Source organism: Erinaceus europaeus, chromosome 11, assembly GCF_950295315.1.
Source record: "Erinaceus europaeus chromosome 11, mEriEur2.1, whole genome shotgun sequence".
In the NCBI taxonomy this organism is placed as follows: Eukaryota; Metazoa; Chordata; class Mammalia; order Eulipotyphla; family Erinaceidae; genus Erinaceus; species Erinaceus europaeus.
The window spans coordinates 1,792,195-1,816,596 of NC_080172.1; the positions used below are offsets into that span (position 1 = coordinate 1,792,195).

At 46.9% G+C, this 24,402-nt stretch overlaps 1 protein-coding gene and 1 long non-coding RNA gene across 2 annotated transcripts in view; one reads left to right on the top strand and one right to left on the bottom strand.

The window, feature by feature from the left end:
* The window catches only part of LOC132541284 (uncharacterized), a 32,211-nt gene extending 24,222 nt beyond the window's left edge, over positions 1 to 7,989 (bottom strand). Inside the window, exon 1 of the long non-coding RNA XR_009552436.1 lies at positions 7,843 to 7,989. This is a non-coding gene — a long non-coding RNA (uncharacterized LOC132541284). The remainder of the gene's footprint in view (positions 1 to 7,842) is intronic.
* Positions 1 to 23,582, top strand: part of NSA2 (NSA2 ribosome biogenesis factor) — a 116,436-nt gene extending 92,854 nt beyond the window's left edge. The window contains exon 5 of the mRNA XM_060201060.1: positions 23,566 to 23,582. Coding sequence (XP_060057043.1) covers positions 23,566 to 23,567 — 2 coding nt within the window. The 3' untranslated portion in view covers positions 23,568 to 23,582. The remainder of the gene's footprint in view (positions 1 to 23,565) is intronic.
* Positions 23,583 to 24,402: the final 820 nt, after the last annotated feature.

Genomic DNA, 24,402 nt, shown 5'->3' on the forward strand with positions numbered 1-24,402 from the left:
GAAGAAGGGCAAACGCTAGAAGAAGAAGGGCAGGGGAGGCAGTTAAGGAAGTGTTGGGTAATTGTGAGGAGCCTCACAAAGCACCCTGCATTCCTGATACTAAGGCCTATTTACATAAATTGGGATTTACAACAAAGATCCGTTTTTTTGAATTTTCTGAGTTTGGGGTCTCTGCTCTGTTTGGGAAGTTGGTGCTTGGTCAGCCCTGAAGAAGCAGTTGCTCAAGGTGTAGGTGAGGACAGTGACTCAACTCTTTGAAGTAAGAAAAGTTTAGAAATCAGGAACCTGAAGGTAAACCTATAGCACATGAGATTCGGGGTCTCCGTTTTGGAAAAAGCCGGTAGGTCCACTTTTGATATTTTCCAGGGGGCCCATGACTTTACTGATTTTTGCCTGAGCCCAACAGCTGACATGCAGGTGGGTCAAAGGTATTGTCTGGGGAGATGGTGTCAGAGTTGGAAAAAGGACTAGAAGGCTGGATCAGGGAAGAGAGTAGCTCTCAAATACGGTAAGAGTATGTAAATCTGTTCTGCTTTATATCTGACTGCTTTTCAGCCACCACGTTGCAGATGGTACCATGACACCAACCTGACTTCCCTGGGTGGACGACCTCACCAGTGTGTCCTGGAACCTCCCCTTCCCAGAGCCCTGCCCCACTAGGGACAGACAGAGACAGGCTGGGGGTGCGGATATGCCAATGCCCATGTCCAGTGGAGAAGCGATTAGAGAAGCCTGCCTTCTGTCATTTAAGTTCTCCCTGGGGAGATAGATCTTGACTCAGGTGTTGCTCCCATCCCTCATTTAGTTGATTATTTGGCTCAATGACATTTTAATGGTTACATTCTAAGGTTGGCCAAATGGGAGCCTAGGATGGCTTTGGTTGACCAGCTGTCTGCATGCTCAAGGACCTGCCACTGTAACAATCCTTTGTTACGGAGAGCTTCAGGCTGGGGAGAGATCTCAGCATGTGACAGCATAGAAGTGGCATGTCTGAGGGTCCCAGGTTCAGTCCTTGAGCTAGAGGTAAGTGGTGTTGTGGTATCTTTCTCACTCATACAAACAAACAAAAGTAGAATAAAATGAAAGGATAGAGTGCTTCAAAGAGTTGCAGGGCAACACAAGTGTGTTCACCATGAAAAAGGAGTGAGAGAACAAACGCTGGACTAGGGTTGTGAAAGCTACTACTGTGTGTGTTTGCTTCTCTTCTCTGGACTCACATCTTGTTCCTGAGAACTCAGAGACTACTACTGTGTGTGTTTGCTTCTCTTCTCTGGACTCACATCTTGTTCCTGAGAACTCAGAGACGGGCAATTTAACCTGATCTGAAGATACACCCATGGCCTATAGCCATGCTTTTATTTTGGCAGAGGTCCTCAGTGAATACAACTTCCCCAAACCATAAAGAAATATGCATACTACTGGTGTCCTGCACCAAAGTAAAAGACTGTGGCGTGGGGGGAAGGGTTCAGGTCCTGGAACATGATGGCAGAGGAGGACCTAGTGGGGGCTGGATCCTTATGTGGATAACTGGGAAATGATATGCATGCACAAATGATCGTATTTTACTGTTGACTATAAACCATCAATATCCCAATAAAGAAATTAAAGTAAAAAAAGCCAAGAAAGTAAAATATTAAGACTATGAGAACAATTTTTACTAACATAAAACTGTAGTAATTCGATCTTAATTAAGGATTGCAGTGAGTGCTCATGAACCAGTGGTTTCTAAAACTATTTTATTTTTATTATTATTATTTTACATCCTATTTATTTTTTTCAATGAGAGTAACAGAAAGAAAGAAAAATAAAGAGAGGCCAGAAAAGTGCTCAGACCTGGTTTATTGTGATGCAAGGAATTAAATCTGGACCTCAAAGCCTCAGGTACGAAATTCTTTTCCATAGCCATCATACTGTCTCCACTGTCAGAAGCTTCTTATTTAATTTTTCAAATTATCTTTATTTATTTGCTAGATAGAACAGTCAGAAATTGAGAGGGCAGGGGAGATGGGGAAGAAGAGACAGAGACACCTGCAGCCCCACTTCTCCACTTGCAATGCTTTCCCCCTGCAGGTGGGGACCGGGGGCTTGAACCTGGGTCCCTGCTCATTGTAATGTGTGCGCTCAAGCATGTGCACCACCACCCAGCCCCTTCTTATTATTTTTATAAATAACAATATGGAAATATCAGAATTTGTTGATTTTTTAAGAGGTAACTTGTCATTATACCACCCACATGGCATCTGATCTGATCTTGGCGTTTAAGTTTCCAGGGTTTCTATCTAGGAATTAGTGGCTTTTAGGAAATGAAATGAAGTGACAGGGGGAAAAAAAGGCATATTGAGATGTTTTGGTGACTATTTGAGGCAATTTTAAATGTGTGTGTCTAAATGATTTACAGTTCTAGACTACTTTCAGCTAACTGAGAGACCTAAGACTGGCAGCAAACAGCAGACCTAGAATTCTGGCAGTGGCAGCACCGTCACAGGCCAGTGAGGGGCAGAGAGCCCACGTGTGACCTATTATTACTCTGTGAGTCACGAGTGACAATCCATCTGTAAATAATAAAATTAATTTTGTGACTAAGAAGATTTTTTTTTCTTTTTTACCAGAGTCCTACTCAGCTCTGGCTTATGGTGGTGCGGGGGATTAAACCTGGAACCTTGGAGTCTCAGGCACAAGAATCTGTTTGCATAGCCATCATTCCATCTCCCCCATCCTTAATTTTGTGATCTTAACCAGTGCTGAAAAGGAAAAAAAACAAAACTCTACCTGCAGCGAGAAAGCTTTGCGAGTGGTGAAGGTGTCTTTCTGTCTCTCCCTCTCTATCTCCCCCCCCTTGATCTCTGGCTGCCTCTATCCAATAAATAAATAAAGATAATTTTAAAAAGGAGAAAAGAAAAGAAAGGAGGAGGAGAACAAACAGAATGCAGTCCTAAAGAAAGGAGGAGGAGAACAAACAGAATGCAGTCCTAGTTATCAGGATGCCATTCTGAAACGTGTGTTTTAAGTGTGTGTGTGCTGAAGGACATGGACAATGCACCATCTACTCTGAGGCAAAGATCTAGAGGGATGCGCCACAGTAGACAGTGCCTAACAGACTCAGTCCTCAAAGAGTAAAACAAAAAACTGGATCGGGAATTCCACTGCCCGATGGTGATAGGCTCCAGCTAAAAGGGTGTAAAGAATGGAGACGCTTGCTGCGTCCAGTCTTGACTATATGCTCACCTACGAGGCTGATGGAGACCTCCCTCCCAGGCCACCACACGCTCTCGTTAAAGTACTGTCCGCCTCCCAGGACGCGTCTGGTAGGCTTCACAGTCTGCTCCAGGAGCAGTTGAGAGGTCATGCTCTTTCCAGCTGGCTGACTCATGTTTCAGCCTTTAGTAGGAAACTCCTTTAGGTTTATGGGGCTGGGTGGGTTATACCTTCCTAAGCCAAGTCTGGAGCCCATGGGTCTAAAGCGAATCACAGTACAAACGACAGCTCTGAGCAGTAAGAAGACTCCAGGGTGGATCCTAAGGAATTCAGCACACCCATCCACCCATCCAAAAGATCTGTGCACAGCAGCACAATCTCTAACAGCTCAAAGCTGGAAGCAACCCAGGTGTCCAACAACAGATGAGTGGCTGAGCAAGTTGTGGTCTATATACACAATGGAATACTACTCAGCTATTAAGAATAATGAACCCACCTTTTTTTTTTTTCTTGCCTCCAGGGTTATTGCTGGGGCTGGGTGCCTGCACTATGAATCCACTGCTCCTGGAAGCTTTTTTGTTTCCTTTCGTTGCTCTTGTTATTTATCGTTGTTGTTGTTGGATAGGACAGAGAGAAATGGAGAGAGGAGGGGAAGACAGAGAAGGGGAGAGAAAGCCAGACACCTGCAGACCTGCTTCACTGCTTGTGAAGCAACTCCCCTGCAGGTGGGGAGCCGGGGGCTTGAACTGGGGTCCTTACTACGGTCCTTGCGCATGCCATGTGCGTTTATCCCGCTGTGCCCCCTGTCTGCCCCCCTGAATCCATGTTCTTTATTCCTTCTTGGATGGAGATTGAAGAAATTATGTTAAGTGAGATAAGCCAGAGAAAGAAGGATGAATATAGGACGATCCCATTCACAGAAGTTGAGAAAGAAGAACAGAACTGGAAACACGAAGCAGAATCTGCATCTGGGCTTAGAGTATCACACCAAAGTAAATGACTCTGGGGTGGGGTGGGGGGAGATTTTAAGCGCCTCTGCAGGGGAGTGGGTGTAGGGACACAGACCTACTGTGCTGGGAACAGTGTTCATCTATACTCCTATTAACCTCTAGTCTTAGAAATCACTATTTACTTTTTTAAAAAAGTAATAAGTTTGTGATGTACAAATAAAAATATCATTGTAAAAGAGAAATAAAAGCAATTACTGAATAAAGAAGAAGCTTCTAGGAGTTTGAGTCCCAACCCACTTTGCTGTGATATACTCAAGGTATCCTGGCGCTGTCTAGGTGACTGACAGAAACTCCTGTGAGACACAAAAACAGACTTGTCGGGGCAGATGTCGGGAGATGAGTCATTGAGTCCTGCTGACCTCAAGCCACCAGCTGTCATCAAATGTCATGCTGTCAACTATTACTGATTGATGACCCCGGCCTCTGCCTTGAGCCTGCCAGTGGAAGCCAGCAGCTGTGTGCTACCACTGTACCGCCCCAGGGCACCAGTCAGCTACCTGGGCTCTCAGAGTTCACATTCAGGATCCTGAACCCCATCCTGCACTGCAGGGGAGCTCCAATGTGGTCTTTAAGTCATTCATGGAAAAGTAAATGGGGGGCGGGGTCAGGTGGTAGAGCAGCGGGTTAAGCGCAGGTGGTGCAAAGCACAAGGACCGGCGTGAGGATCCCGGTTCAAGCCCCCGGCTCCCCACCTGCAGGGGAGTTGTTTCACAGGCGGTGAAGCAGGTCTGCAGGTGTCTATCTTTCTCTCTCCCTCTCTGTCTTCCCCTCCTCTCTCCATTTCTCTCTGTCCTATCCAACAATGAACAACATCACTAACAACAATAATAACCACACAAGGCTACAACAACAAGGGCAACAAAAGGGGGAAAAGAAAGGCCTCTAGGAGCAGTGGATTCATGGTGCAGGCACTGAGCTCCAGCGATAACCCTGGAGGCAAAAAAAAAAAAAAAAAAGAAGTGGAGGCGGCCGGTTATGGGTGGGACTTGACCCATTGCTCAGGGCCTGGTGCCTGTTACCTTTCCTCTACAGCTGTGTCTGGGAAAGCTTAGCCATGGCATAAGCTATACTGCTGGGCGGGTAGGTACCTTTCAGGAGGGCAGAAGCTAGTCAGGGCTACAGAACCTGACATGACAAGCAGTTAAAGACAAAATACGGCAGTGACCTTGGTTCCTGTAGCTAGAGATGGGCACAGTTGCCTTATCTATATCAAACATCTGACTTGGCCTTCTGCTCTGACTTGGGGCCTTCTCAGTAAAAGTTCAGTCTGCAACTCCATGGGGTTTGCAGTCAACAATATTCATACCCCTTCCCCATATTATGGAGCTACTCTCTTCCCTGATCCAGCTTTCTGGTCCTTTTACCAGCCATGACATTGTCCCCCCAGACAACCACCTGGGTCCACCTGCATATCAGATGTCAGGCTCAGTCAGGCAAAAGCTAGTAAAGTCATGGGCCCCTTTGGAATAGACCTAAAACAGCCCTACTAGCTATTTCCAAAATGGAGACCCCCCAACTCTTCATCTGCACTGTTCCAGCCTGTAGGTTCATGATTCGTCAACAATTTGTTTGGCTTTGTATGTTAGCTCTCTTTCAGCCACCAGGTTCCAGATGCCGCCATGATGCCAACCGGCCTCCCTGGACAGACATGTGGCTTGTGTCCTTTTTGTTGTCGTTGTCACCACCTGTGCTGCAACAGCATCACTAAACAGATGTCCTGGTATGTTGGTATGCTTCTGCTTCTAAGACCCCTTCTGTTTCATTGGTTTAATCCCCCTGCTTAACCCTGTATTCTGTTTACATAACCACTGTTAACTAAGCACCGCCCTGCCTGCAGGGCACTGGTTTAATCCTCCCTGTTTTGCATGGTTTCTCCTTCTCCCCACCCCCTTATCCTACGTACATCCTCTTCGGACCTGACTCTTCTGCCTCAGGATGTATAAGGACAGGACTGTGATTAGAGATGGCTTAGACTGCGCTGCGTTCCATATGAATAAAGACTGAACTGCGCACCACTCAGCCATGAGTCCCTGGTCGTCTCTCTACTCACTACAAGCCTGAACGCGGCTTACATTTCTAGACTTGGTGTTTTGAAAAGTTTCCCATAAGACTCTACCAAAATGTCTTCCATAAGGCTGTATTAATTGATACTTACAAATAGCAGTTGATTTAAAACTTCCCACTTTTAAAATACTCTCTTCACCTTTCATTTATGCTATCAAGATTTTAACTTTATTTATTTTTTATATTTATTCATTTATTCTCTTTTTTTGTTGCCCTTGTTGTTTTATTGTTGTAGTTATTATCGTTATCAAAATTTTAACTTAAAAATGTCAATTTAAAAAGCCGGTTTTATTTGAAATTATGTGCGTCTTGCTGACAACAGGACCACTCTCTATGCCTACTGCTGCTTATCCTTTCCTTCTGTGAATTATATATCCCTGTCCGATAGAGACTGTGATTTATAATCAAAAATCTATTTTTAGCACAGAGATCCTGATAAGAGCAAGGAAGGCCCTTTTTGTTATGCAAAGTCAGTGGCCTGCAACCACAGCCCAGCCTATGTTAATGAGGCTTATGCTAATGAGCCTTATGTTAAAGAGGTTTATGTTAATGAGGTAATTTTGGAAAGTGCCTACAGGTGGGAGCTGGTCGCCAGGGAGACCAGAGTGTAGGATTGGGCCGTGCAGCACACCGCCTACCACCAAGGAGGACAGGAAGGATGGGTGTTGACTTCACCAATGGCAGCAGCGAATTAATCAAGCGCGCCTCCACTATGAAGTCTCCAGAAATCTCTTGAAAGGACAAGTTCAGACATCACCTACATGTTGGGAGGAAGGTGCCTCCTGACTCCCAGGGGTCAAAAGCCTGGGACTCTTTTTCAGCCTTGCTCTGTCTCCTCACCTGTTTGCTCATCATTCCTCTGGTGTGTTTTGTGAGTATCTGTATGGAGTAGAGTATTTTTCTAGACTTCCAATTTATAGCTGGCTTTGTAATTGGTATTTGAAGAATGAGAGCCTGAACGCGGGCCCTGTGGAATCTGCTGTCTTCAGATCAAGTTAGATTATAATACACTCAGCTGGTACCACAGGATTGTTAGATGTGGGGAAAGAATCCTGGTGACCACAACTGCCAGAAATGAAGCAGGAAATTCAGAGTGAAGGAGACACACAGAAATGTATTTTTCAGCCACCAAGCTGCAGATGCTGCCATGATGCCACCCTGACCTCCCTGGGCAGACGCCCTCACCCATATGTCCTGGAGCCTCCCCTCCCCAGAGCCCTGCCCCACTAGGGACAGACAGACACAGGCTGGGGGTGTGGGTCCACCTGCCAACACCCATGTCCAGCGGAGAAGCAGTGACAGCAGCCAGAACTCCCACCTTCTGCTCCCCGTAAAGAATTCGGGTCCAGACTCCCAGAGGGATGAAGAACAGGGAAGCTTCCCATGGAGGGGATGGGACACAGAACTCTGGTGGTGGGAACTGTGTGGGATTGTACCCGTTACCTTACAATCTTGCTCATCATCATTAAATCACTAACAAAACAAAACAAAACAACCCAAGAATCTCCTTTGATAATCTATTTGACTGAAATTCCCTACTGAGTTTTGTGGAATTTTTATGTTCATGACTTACTCTGCAACTAGGTGTCTTAAACAGCAAAATAAGTCTCACAGTTCTGGGAGTTGGAAATTCTCAGGCAAGGATGTCGGCAGATGCCCTGTCTGGTAAAGTCCATCTTCTGGGTGGACAAATGAAGGTTTCTTCTCGGTCTTCACATGTTGGAGATGCGAGAAAGAGAGAGAGAGGACTGTCAGTCCCTTCATGTTCAGACACCACATCATAAGGACTCCACCCTCCTGATCTACCACCTCACAATGCTTCTGCCTCCTCATGACATCACCAACTGGCGTCAGCAAGTTACCAAGTGCGCTTTGGGCAGGGACATAAGCAAGCCCATAGTAGTCAACGGTGCAAGGGCTCTGCCTACATAAAATGACTGGTAATCCTTGAAGAGTTTGGATTTTTATGTGGCTACTTACTTACATAATCTAGAATGTCATTTATCTTTTTCGTTAAATTCAAAAAAATTAAGATCATGGAGATAGCATAGCAGGAATGTTCAAGAGTTGCATGCAAGAGGGACTCTAGTTAAAAGATAAATGAAATCTTAATCGCTAAAAGGAAGATGTCATGATTAAAATAGAAAGATAATACACTTTACAAGATTCCAAAGCCAGACACTTGAGACACCCAGGAGAACACAAGGACGTGGGTTTAAATCCCCAGCCCCCAGCTGCAGGGGAAAAGGTTTATGAGCAGTGAAGCAGTGCTGCAGGTCTCTCTCTCCCTCTCTACTTTCCTTTTCTTCTCAATTCACTCTCTCTCTCTCTCTCTCTCTATATATATATATATATATATATATATATATATGAAGGAAGGGAGGGAAGAAAGGAAGGAGGGAGGGAGGGAAGAAAGAAGAAAGGAAGGAAGGACAGAAGGGAGGAAGGGGAAAAAAGACAGGAAGGGGGGAAATGGCTACCAGGAGCTCCAGTAATAACCATGGTAGCAGTCTTTTTATTTTTTTTCTTTAATGTAGTTTTGGGGATAGATACCATAATGGTTATGCAAAGAGCCTCTCATGCCTTAGGCTCCAAAGTCCCAGGTTCCATCATTTTAAGTCAGATACAGAAAGGTCAGCACAGAGAGCCATCTCTGTACCTCTCCACTTTATTTTTTCTATGCCCTACACTGAACCATTTTTCACGGTCTTTGTCTTGTGAATATGAACAAGCGTGTCCCTATAGCCCTTGCCCTTTTTTCTTTCCAGCATGTAGCAAACAAATAATATTTGGATTCTCAACCACTGGATCGCTTTCCTCGTGTATTGATAGAACAGAGAGAATCGCAGCACGTGAGATTTGAGGGTGGGGAGGAAATAGCCAGCCTGTCTCTAAGACTTTGTCAGGACTGGATGTGAGGCTGCGCTGACCACAGCGTCTGCCACCCCCTTGATCGCCAGGGTTGATTGAAGTGATCTGGCCGGCAAGGCAGGTGTTCCCTTCCTCCCTCACTGCTCCATGTGTGCCCCTCACGAGGCTGTGTGCTTAGTCTAAGATGACGTTAAAAAGAACCAGTCTCACCTCCCTCAGGAACAACATCATAAGCCCTCTCTCGGGCCTCTCTCCAGGACCTGCCCTCACTGTGGAGCAGGAATGGCAGGGACGCCCCACTCTGGAAAGGGAGGCTGGTTGGCCTACTCTGCCCCTTGAGGAAGATGAAGAAGACAGGTCCTGAAGTGAGTGCAGCTTAGAATGTTCCAGCTGTGACCGTGGATTGCGAGCTCAGACTGACAGGGACTCAGAGGTCACACAGGCTCCTGTGCTGAATAGGAATAGACCCTGGGCCCTGGGTCAGATCGATGGGGTTAACAGTTAATGGTATTTATATACTCTCCTCATGTTTGGGAGCTACTCTGCCCTAATCCAGCTTTCTAGTCCTATTCTCAATTCTGACACCATCTCCCCAGACAATAGTTTTCAGTCCATCTGCATGTTAGCTGTCAGGCTCAGGCAAACATTACTAAAGTCATGAGCCCTTTGGAACATACTAAAATAGATTCCTAGCTTCTTCCCACACAAAGACCCTTAGCTGCATTTACTCTACTCTTTACCTTTGAGTCCCTGATTATTAAGCAATTTGTCCCGCTTTATATCTTACTGCCTTTCAGCCACCAAGTTGCAGATGCTACTATGAAATTATACCACTATTATCTTACAATCTTGTGTTAAACCACCAATAATATTTTCTTAAAGGTCAGTCTTTGGTTGAGGGTGTATGAGTTTCTGTGCTCCCTTGGCAGGTCTACCTTGAGTGATCTGTGTTTTACTATATTTGCTGCTCTACAGTGAGGGCAAGATCCTGGAAAGGTCCACTTATGATGATGTTCCTGATGGAAGTGACCAGTGATGGTGGAGAGAGGGATCTGTTAGAGGTCTAGGCCATCATATCTGTGTGGATTTCCAACTAGAGCCCCAGATGATGAGGTGCAAAGGCCTTTTTTCACAAGCATGTCATCAGGACAAGAAAGAACCTGCAACAACCCACAGCTCCCCGTTGATCTGGAAGTGATGCGTACAACTCCTTACAGTGGGCATTAGGACTGTCACAGCTCCCCGTTGATCTGGAAGTGATGCGTACAACTCCTTACAGTGGGCATTAGGACTGTCACAGCTCCCCGTTGATCTGGAAGTGATGCGCACAGTCCCTTACAGAGGGCATTAGGACTGTCACAGCTCCCCGTTGATCTGGAAGTGATGCGCACAGTCCCTTACAGTGGGCATTAGGACTGTCACAGCTCCCCGTTGACCTAGAAGTGATGCGCACGGTCCCTTACAGTGGGCATTAGGACTGTCACAGCTCCCCGTTGATCTGGAAGTGATGCGCACGGTCCCTTACAGAGGGCATTAGGACTGTCACAGCTCCCCGTTGATCTGGAAGTGATGCGCACGGTCCCTTACAGAGGGCATTAGGACTGTCACAGCTCCCCGTTGATCTGGAAGTGATGCGCACAGTCCCTTACAGAGGGCATTAGGACTGTCACAGCTCCCCGTTGATCTGGAAGTGATGCGCACAGTCCCTTACAGAGGGCATTAGGACTGTCACAGCTCCCTGTTGATCTGGAAGTGATGTGTACAACTCCTTACAGTGAGCATTAAGACTGTCACACAGCTCTGTCTGTGAGGGACTGCCGGCACTAAGTAGTACAATACACACGCTCTTTCAGATGCCTGGAATAGTCAAAGAACCAGCTGTTAGTAGAAAAGTAATATTAAAATACTGCTCTAATTCATGTGACTTGACTTCCCCTAGGGAGGAATTCTAAGCCAGTCTGTCTCCTGCTCAGAATTTCTTTCCAGAATAGACTCAGGAGCAGCCTTGTGGTGGGAAGAGGTGTGAACATTTTTATTTGGAGCTGTGTTTACAGAGCAAGAGACAGATATTTATATAGATGATGGCATGTTTATTTCAGTCAGTTTTGGGGAAATCTGACGGAGTCTATGAGTCAGCAAAGGCCCTTAATCCTCTCTTCTGCCTTGTTACTGACAGTGCTTGAGTTTCACATGTTGTGAGTGTGGTGCAGTGAACGTATTATCACACTTGGTACCAGTTAGATTTCGAAACAGGCAGGCCAGCAATGGACCAGCAAGGACGGGGAGAGCTGCGGAAGTAAGAGGCAGCAGACACCAGAGGAGTCTCTGACAGCGCATATTTGAGAGTCTATCGGTCTAGAATAATCTCTTTCCTTTTTTAAGATTCTTTTCTTTCTTTTTCAAAAAATGTTTTATTTATTTATTATTGAATACAGACAGAGAGAAATTGAGAGGGAAGGGGGAGATAAGGAGAGAGACAGAGAGACACCTGCAGTCCTGCTTCACCACTCGTGAAGCTTTCCCCCTGCAGGTGGGGACCAGGGGTTTGAACCTGGGTCTTTGCGAGCTGTCATGTGTGCACTCAGTCAGCACTGCTACCTGGCCCTGGCTAATTTCTTTTTTCAGCCTGCTTCCTAAAGATAGCCACCACAGTGCTGTGTCTCCAAAAACAGGTAACCGGAACAGTGCAATCAATAGAGTACATGACTGCAGTGTGTGGGCCTTGGAACTCAGCTCCTGTTGGAAGTTAAGTCTGTGTGGCAGACCAGGGAGAAGTGCTTGTGCTGTTATGGAGTGGGAGTGCGACTACTCAGCGCTCAGCCCAATCAATGAAGCAGGAGGAGAGCAGACAGGAAAGCATGTAGCCGGATGACTCATAGCCATGCCACACAGATTTTGATGAGTCTGGAAGTGGCAGATGCACAGAGGGGCCAAGAACAGTGAGAGCTTTATCCTTTCGATGGCCTGCGGTCCAGGTGCTACCTGCTGGGTGGGGCAGGGCTCTGGGGAGGTGGGGTTGCAGGACACATGGGTGAGGTTGTCTGCCCAGGGAGGTCAGGATGAAATCCTAGTAGCATCTGCAACTTGGTGGTGGAAAGGCAATAAGGTATAACGTAGGAAAAAATGTTTAATAAACAGGAACCAAAAAGTAGGGATAGGGCAGATGAAAATAGGAATTTTAGGGTAGGAAGAAGCAAGGAAGTCTATCTTAGGTATGTTCCTAGGGGCCCATGACTGTGGTAACTCTTACAGGAGCTTGAAAGCTAAAAATATCAGGTGGACTAAAAATATTGTCTGGGAAGATGTAGTCAGAGTTGAGAATAGGACTAGAAAGCTGGATCAGGGCTGACTCAGCTAGACTAGAAAGCTGAATCAAGGACTCCCTGACTAGCGCCCCAGGCGATGGGGTGGCCTGTTAGTGACCAAGAAGGCCATCATTAAGTCATCCAGTCTCTTGCCCTTCCCAGATATTGTAGACCCTTCTTTATTTGATAAGTTAGCTCCCAAACTTGAAGAAAATATACAAATATAATTTACTATTTACCATGTTGATCTGACCCAGGGCCAATATCTATTCCTATTCAGCACAGGAGCCTGTGTGGCCTCTGAGTCCCTGTCAGTCTGAGCTCACAGTCCATGGTCACAGCTGGAACATTCTAGGCTGCACTCACTTCAGGACCCGTCTTCCTTGAGAGGCAGAGCAGGCTGACAGCCTCCCTGCAGAGAGTGGGGAGTCCTTACAACTGATAATTTATAATGAGTGAACGGTCTGAAGAACCCCACAGAGAGCTTATAATGACATTCGTGATGGAAGTGACTAGAGATGGTGGAGAGAGGGGTCTGTTAGATGTCTCCGCCCATTGAATCTATGTGGGAATCCTAGGATCCCCTGACTAGGGTCCCAGGTGATGGGGTGGCCTGGCAGTGACCAAGAAGGCCTCTCTAAGGGTGTGGGGTCAAAGGAGCCTCCTGCACTGCTGGTGGGAATGTCAATTGGTCCATCCTCTGTGGAGAACAGTCTGGAGAACTCTCAGAAGGCTAGAAATGGACCTACCCTATGACCCTGCAATTCCTCTCCTGGGAATATATCCTAAGGAACCCAACACATCCATCCAAAAAGATCTGTGTACACATATGTTCTTGGCAGCACAATGCACAAGGTCCTGGGTTCAAGACCCCAGTCCCCACCTGTAGGGGGGAAATCTTTGCGAGTGGTGAAGCAGTGCTGCAGATGTCTCTCTGTCTCTCTCCCTCTCACCCCCCTTTCTCTCAATTTCTGGCTGTCTCTATCCAATAAATAAAGATAATAAAAAAAATTAAGGGGTCGGGCGGTAGCACAGTGGGTTAAGTGCTAGTGGTGCAAAGTGCAAGGACAGGTGTAAGGATCCCGGTTTGAGCCCCCGGCTCCCCACCTGCAGGGGAGTCGCTTCACAGGCAGTGAAGCAGGTCTGCAGGTGTCTGTCTTTCTCTCCCCCTCTCTGTCTTCCCCTCCTCTCTCCATTTCTCTCTGTCCTGTCCAACAACGACCACATCAATAATAACAACAATAATAACTACAACAATAAAACAAGGGCAACAAAAGGGAAAAAATAAAGAAAGAAAAGAAGAAAAAGAAAAAAATTAAAAAAAAAATTAGTTACCCCCCCCAAATCTAAGACTTCTTTCTGCTTCTGGCTCAGACAGAAGAATAGGAATCAGACTGAGCTTGTAATAAAAATAAACAGAACAGTGCAATGTCACCCCTCTTTTTTTTCCTTAATATTTGTAGACATTATTTTAATTGGGATGGTAATGGTTGACAGTACAGGCGTTAATCTTTCATCTTGCCATGATACGTATCTACAAAATACTCTCACCCCCAACCTAGGTCCTTTCCGTCATCGTGGGCTTTGTTATTTTTATAGGCCATTTCTTATTTGAGATTAATGTGGCTTGTTGGGCTGTTGGACTCCTGGTGGAGTTCCACACGCACCCCCATCACCAACGCTCTGTGCCCACACCCAGCCAGGGATGGCCATCATAGTCTCGCAAAGTCTTAGAGACAGTTTCTTTGACTTCCGTATATATATGTATATATATATATTGCAAGTTCATGTGTTTCAGTTCTCCAGATTCCACATATGAGTGAAATCATTTGGCAGCCGTCTTTCACCTCTTTATTTATTTTGCTAAGCATCATCAGTCACCTCTAGTTCCATTCATTTTGTCCCAAGGGACAGAATATTATCTTTTCTTTTCTATCTGAGAGGAGTATTCATTCCACAGAGTACGTAGGCAGTGACTTCTTTCTCCTGTCATCTGTCCATGGGCATGAGCAATGCAGCCATGAACGTGGGGTGCCCACGTCCCTTCCAGAGAGGGTGTGCTTTGGATCAATCGGAATATGTTCCTTTTGCTTCTTGTCAAAGTTGAGATGATTATATTTAGGCTTAAGAAAGCAAAACACGGGAGTCGGGCGGTAGCGCAGCGGGCTAAGTGCACGTGGAGCAAAGCGCAAGGACCCGCATAAGGATCCCTGTTCGAGCCCCCGGCTCCCCACCTGCAGGGGAGTTGCTTCACAGGTGGTGAAGCAGGTCTGAAGGTGTCTGTCTTTCTCTCCCCCTCTCTTTCTTCCCCTCCTCTCTCCATTTCTCTCTGTCCTAACACCGACAACATCAATAACAACAATAACAACAACAACAACAAAACAAGGGCAACAAAAGGGAATAAACAACTATTAATAAAATAAAAATAAAATGGAAAAAAAAAGAAAGCAAAACACTTACCTGACTTGTAAGTGTGGACCATGTGACAGCTCCTCTCTGGGAACAGCCATTTTGTTGGACTCTTGATGCTGACTGGGTCAAGACAGAATCTTACCTCTGGACCAACAAGAAAGCAGGCCCATGGCTGTGGGACAGCTGGCTGATGAAGTCTGCTCACTGGAATCTTTGTTGACCTGTCCCCTCATTCTGCAGTATAGGTTCCCCAGCCATTTTCTGACCATGCGATTTGCACGTGGGAATATATATTGCGTACTCCTCAGCTGCGTCTGAGAGATGCATGACCTTCCATGGAGAACTTCTCAGTATTCACAGGCTGTTAGGCCCCTGGAAGCCTAATTGGGACAGAAAGAGACACCCCCTCACCTCCATTTGCAAAGCTTGCTCTCCAGTCTGTGTTGGTCAGACTGGCTTCCTAACTTAGCCTCCACCAACAGCAGCCTTCTTCTCCATTCAGCTGTTGCTGTAAGTTAGCACTGCTGACTCCATCTTGCTCTCTACTTAAACACTGCTAAGGAAAGTTTGAACCAGAAGCCTGCTGTGTAGACCTCCAGGAAAAGATGAAACATTTCAGCTGGCCTTGGGGAGAAGGTGCTGCTTAATGATTCTACCATGTCGGGAATGCCGTTGTAACTTCCTATGCGAAAGATGAAGTGAGATTGTCTGCAAGCAGAAAAGTTGGAGCTGGAAATACTAAGTTGTCACAAACAAATGATATTTATAAGGAGGAGGGAGCTGTTAATTAAAGCAAAGGGGCCATTTCAGATAACTTCTGCACTGAGGTACTCAAACTCTACAAAAGCCACTGTGTACACTCTCTCTCACAGCAGAGCTCAGTGTGTCTGCACGTGGATTCCTTGTGAGGTAGAACGTTGCTAATAGAGATTTTATTTGTTGGTTGGTTGGCTGGTTGGCTGGTTTTGCCACCAAGCTTATTGATGGGGCTTAGAGCCTACATAAGAACTCTACTATTGCCAGTGGCCATTTTCTTCCCCCTTCCCTTCCCTTCCCTTCCCTTCCCTTCCCTTCCCTTCCCTTCCCTTCCCTTCCCTTCCCTTCCCTTCCCTTCCTGTCCCTTCCCTTCCCTTCCTTTCCCTTCCCTTTCCTTTCCCTTCTCTTTCCTTCCCCTTCCCCTTCCCCTTCCCCTTCCCCTTCCCTTCCCTTCCCTTCCCTTCCCTTCCCTTCCCTTCCCTTCCCTTCCCTTCCCTTCCCTTCCCTTCCCTTCCCTTCCCTTCCCTTCCCTTCCCTTCCCCTCCCCTCCCCTTCCTTTCTCTTTCCCTTCCCTTTCCCCTTCCTTCCTTCCTTCCTTCCTTCCTTCCTTCCTTCCTTCCTTCCTTCCTTCCTTCCAGTGGGAGAGAGAGGAAGAGAGGAAGAGACATCAGCTTACAGCACTGCTCCACATTTGCCACACTTCCCTTTAGCAAGCTGGAAGGACAGGCTTGAACCCAGGTCCTGATGCATGAGGCATGTGCCCACCACCCTACCTCCATGGGAGACATTTACAATACTGTTTGGCTCCCAAATTCAAAGATGAAGAAACAATTTTGAGCATTCTTAGGCTCCATGAAAAATAAACTCAAGTTCTACAAGGACAGCTTCTAAGGTAGCAGCAGCATTTAAGCCTCCTCGCCCCCAAATTTGTATTTCTTTTTTTTTAATTTTTAAAAATATTTATTCCCTTTTGTTGCTCTTGTTGTCTTATCATTGTAGTGATTATTGTTGTTGTTGTTGGATAGGACAGAGAGAAATGGAGAGAGGAGGGGAAGACAGAGAGGGGGGAGAGAAAGACAGACACCTGCAGACCTGCTTCACCGCCTGGGAAGCGACTCCCCTGCAGGTGGGGAGCCGGGGGCTCAAACTGGGATCCTTACAGCCAGTCCTTGTGCTTTGTGTTAGGTGTGCTTAACCCTCTGTGCTATGGCCGACACCCCCCAAACTTGTATTTCTACATATATGTGTACATAATCTTCTGGAAACAGCACTGCCCTGCTATTCTCTACAGTTTGCTTAAAGGATCAAGTCCATGGGGAAGTCTGGCTTTGTTAACCTAGAAAGACTTCTACCTCACACAGAAATACTCTGTATGCTTTTTATAACAAAGGTTCGCACTCTAAATTCAGCTTAAGGAATTGTTTTCAAAATAAATATGAATTATTTGAACTTCAAACATCACACAACAGTGCCTTCACTTGAACCACAACCGTGGGAGGCAGGCATCTCAGGGCAGGTGCAGCCAATCGCCCTCTCCTGGAAACGCGCTTTGTTTTTCAGTCAAGGGTAGCCTGACATAGAAATATTTTTATAAAATACTGTCGGTGATGAGATAGTTCGGGAAATTTGTTTCCCAAACTTGATATGGTTCTTTAAAAAAATTTTTTTTAATATTTATTTATTTATTTTCCCTCTTGTTGCCCTTGTTGTTGTTTTATTGTTGTTGTAGTTATTATTGTTGTTATTGATGTCGTTGTTGTTGGATAGGACAGAGAGAAATGGAGAAAGGAGGGGAAGACAGAGAGGGGGAGAGAAAGACAGACACCTGCAGACCTGCTTCACCGCCTGGGAAGTGACCCCCCTGCAGGTGGGGAGCCAGGGGCTGGAACGGGGATCCTTGCGCGGGTCCTTGCGCTTTGTGCCACGTGCGCTTAACCTGCTGCGCTACAGCCCGACTCCCACTTAATATGGTTCTAACTAGACCTCAACATGGAAATAGAAGAGATATGACTGATTCATGTATTTTGTTGGTCTTGGTAACAAAATAAAGAAATAAAACTTTTTTTAGAAACTTGTACTGAAGTTGTGTGCATTTTATTATTTAATTTTATTTATTATTTTATTATTTAATTTTTTTTATTTAATCAGAGAAATGCAGAGAGAAAGCTCAAAGGAGTTGGGAGTCGGGTGGTAGCACAGCGGCTTCTGTGAATGTGGAGAGAAGCGTAAGGAACGGAGTAAGGATCCTGGTTCGAGCCCCCAGCTCCCCACCTGCAGGGGAGTCGCTTCACAGGCAGTGAAGCAGTTCTGCAGGTGTCTATCTTTCTCTCCCCCTCTCTGTCTTCCCCTCCTCTCTCCATTTCTCTGTCCTATCTAACAGTGACGACATCAATAACAGTAATAACTACAACAGCAATGAAAAACAAGGGCAACAAAAGGGAAAATAAATAAATAAATATAAATTTTTTTTTTTTTAAAAAGGGAGCCCAGCTCAGCTCTGGCTTATGGTGGTGCTGGGGAGTGAACCTGGTAACTCAGAGCTTGAGGCATGAAATCTCTTGCATAACCATTGTGCTGTTTCCCCAACCCTTTGTGAGCTGCATAAGATTCATATTGTTTATTTTGGGTTGATACTGGGACATCACTGTCCCAGGTCAAGATCTTTCTATCTATCTATCTATCTATCTATCTATCTATCTATCTATCTATTATCTACTTCTCTATCTACCTATCATCTATCTGTTGAGAGATAGAGACTACAGCAACTGCCTAATATTACCACCCATGGCCGCCATGCTTCTGCATGGTTCTTGGCTAAAACCACCATCTCATGTGGAAGAGTAAGCAGCCTCTCGGGTGAGCTGTCTCCCCAACTAGGACTCCGTGTCCAGAGCAGGACTCCACTAGGACTCCGTACTCACTGGTACCCAACTAGGACTCCGTGTCCAGAGCAGGACTCCACTAGGACTCCGTACTCACTGGTACCCAACTAGGACTCAGTGTCCAGAGCAGGACTCCACTAGGACTCCGTACTCACTGGTACCCAACTAGGACTCAGTGTCCAGAGCAAGACTCCACTAGGACTCGTACTCACTGGTACCCAACTAGGACTCTGTGTCCAGAGCAGGACTCCACTAGGACTCCATACTCACTGGTACCCAACTAGGACTCCGTGTCCAGAGCAGGACCCCACTAGGACTCCGTACTCACTAGGACCCAACTAGGACTCCGTGTCCAGAGCAGGACTCCACTAGGGCTCCGTACTCACTGGTACCCAACTAGGAATCTGTGTCCAGAGCAGGACTCCATTAGGGCTCCGTACTCACTAGGACCCAACTAGGACTCCGTGTCCAGAGCAGGACCCCACTAGGACTCTGTACTCACTGGTACTCAACTAGGACTCCGTGTCCAGAGCAGGACTCCACTAGGACTCCGTACTCACTAGTACCCAACTAGGACTCTGTGTCCAGAGCAGGACTCCACTAGGACTCCGTACTCACTGGTACTCAACTAGGACTCCGTGTCCAGAGCAGGACTCCACTAGGACTCGTAATCACTGGTACTCAACTAGGACTCCGTGTCCAGAGCAGGATTCCACTAGGGCTCCGTACTCACTGGTACCCAACTAGGACTCCGTGTCCAGAGCAGGACTCCACTAGGACTCCATACTCACTGGTACTCAACTAGGACTCCGTGTCCAGAGCAGGACCCCACTAGGACTCCATACTCACTGGTACTCAACTAGGACTCCGTGTCCAGAGCAGACTCCACTAGGACTCCGTACTCACTGGTACTCAACTAGGACTCCGTGTCCAGAGCAGGACTCCACTAGGACTCCATACTCACTGGTACTCAACTAGGACTCCGTGTCCAGAGCAGACTCCACTAGGACTCCGTACTCACTGGTACTCAACTAGGACTCCGTGTCCAGAGCAGGACACCACTAGGGCTCCGTACTCACTAGTACCCAACTAGGACTCCGTGTCCAGAGCAGGACTCCATTAGGGCTCCGTACTCACTAGGACCCAACTAGGACTCAGTGTCCAGAGCTGGACTCCACTAGGACTCGTACTCACTGGTACCCAACTAGGACTTCGTGTCCAGAGCAGGACTCCACTAGGACTCGTAATCACTGGTACTCAGCTAGGACTCCGTGTCCAGAGCAGGACTCCACTAGGACTCCGTACTCACTGGTACCCAACTAGGACTCCGTGTCCAGAGCAGGACTCCACTAGGACTCTGTACTCACTGGTACTCAACTAGGACTTCGTGTCCAGAGCAGGACTCCACTAGGACTCCGTACTCACTGGTACCCAACTAGGACTCCGTGTCCAGAGCAGGACTCCACTAGGACTCTGTACTCACTGGTACTTAACTAGGACTTCGTGTCCAGAGCAGGACTCCACTAGGACTCTGTACTCACTGGTACTCAACTAGGACTCCACTAGGACTCCATACTCACTCGTACCCAACTAGGACTCCGTGTCCAGAGTATGACTCCACTAGTTCAGGAAGCCATTTATGGAAACACTGGAAGTTTCCATTAATCTGAGTAGAATCCAAGGAGCGTGTTTGTGCAAACATAATGTCTCCAGCATAAGTCTTTTTTTTCCCCCCCATAAGTTCTTTTATATGGGGATTAACTTCCTTACAGTATCAACATTATTTCAGTTTCTCTCTCTTTTTCTCCAGCTCCGGTATCCCTTTATTGTGGACACGTTGACTTACAGGATTGTTGCTGACACAGGGCACATTTCCACATCCCCCAACACAGAAATCTGTACGTCTCACCCCGACCTGTTCCACCAGGGACTTAGGCCCCAACTCCCTTAGTGCTCCTCCTTCCTTCTACGGAGCCCCCCAGTCTGCCATGATAGATGGTGCCTGAGGACGCGCCTGTTTAAAGTCCGTGTCTGTGACAGTCAGTGGAGAGCAGACCTAGCGATTATGAAACACGCTTGTTAACACTACAAGGTCACTATGACACGGACACGGTGAGAACTGCTTGTCTTCCCCCCTTGTATTGTGTACAGTGGATTAAATGTCTTATCTCTTTCTTGTAACACCTGGGCCGAGTTCAGTTACTGGGCTGGTGGCGACTCACTACCTTTCCGGAGCTGAGGAAGGAGAGTGACTGCAAAGTCGCCTGGGAGCTTCCAGGGCTATGAAGTCATCTAGACTGTGATGGTGGCTGTGAGCCTAACATTTGTCAGAAGCCACTCACTTGTACTATGTATGCTAATTATGCCTTAACAAATCTAACAGAAAAGCTTGCAAAAGAAAAATAGGGCTGGAGAGGGCAGGAGTGGACAGCATCATGGTTATGCAAAGAGTCTCTCATGCTTGAGGCCCCAAAGTCCCAGGTTCAGTCCCCTGCACCACTATAAGCCAGAGCTGAGCAGGGCTCTAGTAAAACAAAACAAGACAAAAACTGGCAAGATAGCTCACTAGGTAGGGCATCACCTAATATGTGGCCTAGGGTGGGCCAGGTTCAAGCCCCAGCGCCACATGGGAAATGCTTTATCACTAGAGGAAGTTCAGGTACTGTGATGTCTCTTTCTGCCTCTCTGTCTGATTGAAGAAGGGGTCCAGTGCAAGGTCCCAGTTCTGTAAAAGAAGAATAATAAATTACTCACCTGGGGAAAATAATAAAAATATAAGAGGAACTGGGTGGTGGCACATCTGGCGAAGTGCATGTGCTACCATGCACAAGGACTCAGTTTCAAGCCCCCAGCCCTAGGGAAAGTTTCACGAGCTCTGAAGCAGTGTTGCAGACCTCTCCCCCCCCCCCCTCTCTCTCTCTCTCCCTCTCTCCCTCTCTCCCCCTCCCTCTCCCTCTCATTCTCCCTCTCCCTCTCCCTCTCTCTCATCCTCTCCCTCTCCCTCTCATTCTCCCTCTCATTATCCTTCTCCCTCTCCCTCTCCCTCTCCCTCTTCCTCTCATTCTCCCTCTCCGTCTCCCTCTCCCTCTCATTCTCCCTCTCCCTCTCATTCTCCCTCTCCCTCTCATTATCCTTCTCCCTCTCCCTCTCCCTCTCCCTCTCTAACAACAGGAAACAGAAACGCAGAAGAGTGGAGAGACTCTCCAAGACCCTCTCTATCTCCATTCCCTCTCAGTTCCTCTCTGTCTTATTCAAGGGACAGGGTGAAGGGACAGTGGGGTCCTAGTGTGTCTCACTGGTTAAGGGGAGACAAGAGGCTGTGCCCACGTGTTAAAGACTAGACTGTGAACCATTAACCCCCGAATAAAAATAAATAAAAAGAATACAAATAAATAGCAAAATATGCCATACATTATATAATGTATATTCTATATAATATATAGTGAAATATCTCCTCGGGGAAGAAGAAATATATGTCTACACTGAGAATTTTACACAGAAGTTGACAACTTAACTGGTAATGGTCAAAAACTAGAAACAATGCCATGTCCTTCAATAAAAGAGCAGATAAGCAACCTGTGATAATAATCTGCCAGTGAATAGAAAGGAATAAACTACCAGGCTTTAGTGACATGTGTGAGGTCCCAGGTTCAGCTCCCAGCAGCGTACAGAATAGGACAGTCCACCTGTCTTGGCCTCTCTCTCTTGAAAGAGCAAAATATCGACACATGTGAGACACCAGTGAAGCTCGAATCAATGATCCGGGGTGACAAAAGGAATACAGGCTGTTGTTCTGTCAGAGAAGGCAGAGGAAGACCCCGCCAAGCAGTCACAGGCTGCCTGGGGTGGATGGGGACAGACGGGAGGGAGAAGCGTGCAGGAGAGTGAGGGCACTACCGTGAGGCGGACATGCCTGCTACCTTGAGTGTCTGGGTTTGTGGGTGTCGCCAGGTCCCCAGACCTTCAGACCACGCACTCTCTGCACGGCAGACCCTGCCAGACACACGCGCACACGAGCACGCATTTCTAAAAAGAAAAAAATAGATGCTACTCCTGATGTTGACTGAGCCACTTAACCACTGGTCTAGCTGCCACCCAATTTTTAATTATGAAAAAAGAAAATTCTAAACAATTCAGCCACAATAAACCTTTCTCCTCCTCATGTTTGCTGTCGAAATCAACTTTTACTACTACCTCGTCCTACATCTTGGTTTACATTATAAAATCACAGAAAATTAAACTTGAAGGGATTACAACTCAAGCCATCTCTCTTTCACATTCATTCATTCATTCATTCCCCTTTTTGCCACCAAGGTTATTGCATGATGAATCCCCTGCTTCTGGGATCCATTTTCCTTAAAAAAAAAAATTTTTTTTTTGGTGCCTCCAGGGCAGCCATTTTTTTTCCCATTGTTGCTGTTGTTGCTGTTGTTGGATAGGACAGAGAGACATGGAGAGAGGAGGGGAAGACAGAGAGGGGGAGAGAAAGACAGACACCTGCAGACCTGCTTCACCACCTGTGAGACTCCCCTGCATGTGGGGAGCCGGGGGCTCGAACCGGGATCCTTACGCTGGTCCTTGTGCTTTGTGCCACCTGCACTTAACCCGCTGCACCACTGCACGACCCCCCCCCTCCCAATTTTCTATTTGACAAGGGAGATAGAAATTGAGAAGAGAGGCAGAGAGGAAGAGAGACACCAACAGCCCTGCTCCACCACTCACAAAGCGTCCCTCCTGCAGGAGGGAATGGGGATTGAACCTGGGTCACCGCACGTGGTAATATGTGCATTCAGTCAGCAGGCATCACTACCGCCTGCCTCCTCTCCACACCCCATTATTATTATTATTATTATTATTATTTTTAACAAACAGGAAACAGAGACCCAGAAGAGCAGAGAGCAGACCCAGACAAGCAGGTGTGCTGAGACACATGGCATGAGAAAGTGTCCCAACTCCCACAGCAAGGCCTTTCCCAGGAGACCTGCCCCAAGCTCGGCATGTCAGCTTCTCTCTACATTTGATTTCCTTAAGACAGCACAGAGGAGGAAGGACAAAAGAAAAAACCCAGAGAGGGAGTCGGGCTGTAGCGCAGCGGGTTAAGCGCAGGTGGCGCAAAGCACAAGGACCGGCATAAGGATCCCGGTTCGAACCCCGGCTCCCCACCTGCAGGGGCGTCGCTTCACAAGCGGAGAAGCAGGTCTGCAGGTGTCTATCTTTCTCTCCTCCTCTCTGTCTTCCCCTCCTCTCTCCATTTCTCTCTGTCCTATCCAACAACGACAACAACAATAATAAATACAACAATAAAAAAAAAAGAAAAAACCCAGAGAAAAATTAAATGCTTAGGAGAGAAGTGACCTAAGGGAGGGCTTATAAATGAGGCGACACGAGTCCTGACGTTCAGGAGAAGAAGGTGGTGTTTCTGTGAGAGTCACAAGGCAACGTTGAACCTGCCCCGGAGAGACAAGGAAAGTGACAGCACCTGTTCTCCATGACCCAAAGGTAGACGCACCTCCAGGAGTCTACACCCGCCAGTTAGCTGCTCCTGGAGCGTCCATGCCTGGAACAGCGTCAGACATCTCATTCCTGAGGTCTCCAGGGGCATTTGCATGGGAAATATGAAATGTGAAAAATGTTGGCATGTTTCATAAGTTGGCATTTTCAAAATGACATGTTGTTTTTAGAAATATATCTTCAAGACTAAATTTGTTTTTAGGTTTAGCTTGTTGACAAAGATAGAACACTCTGGGAAAAGTCTGCCTTGTCATTAAAATGTTCTCATCTTTGAGCAAAGGATGAAGCTCTAGCGGCTGGATCCCGGCCCAGCAGAATCACACAGGATTTGCATGTTGCAGGGCCCGGGCTCAGTGCCCTGCACCACCAGCAGCCAGAGCCCAGCTGTGCTCTGGT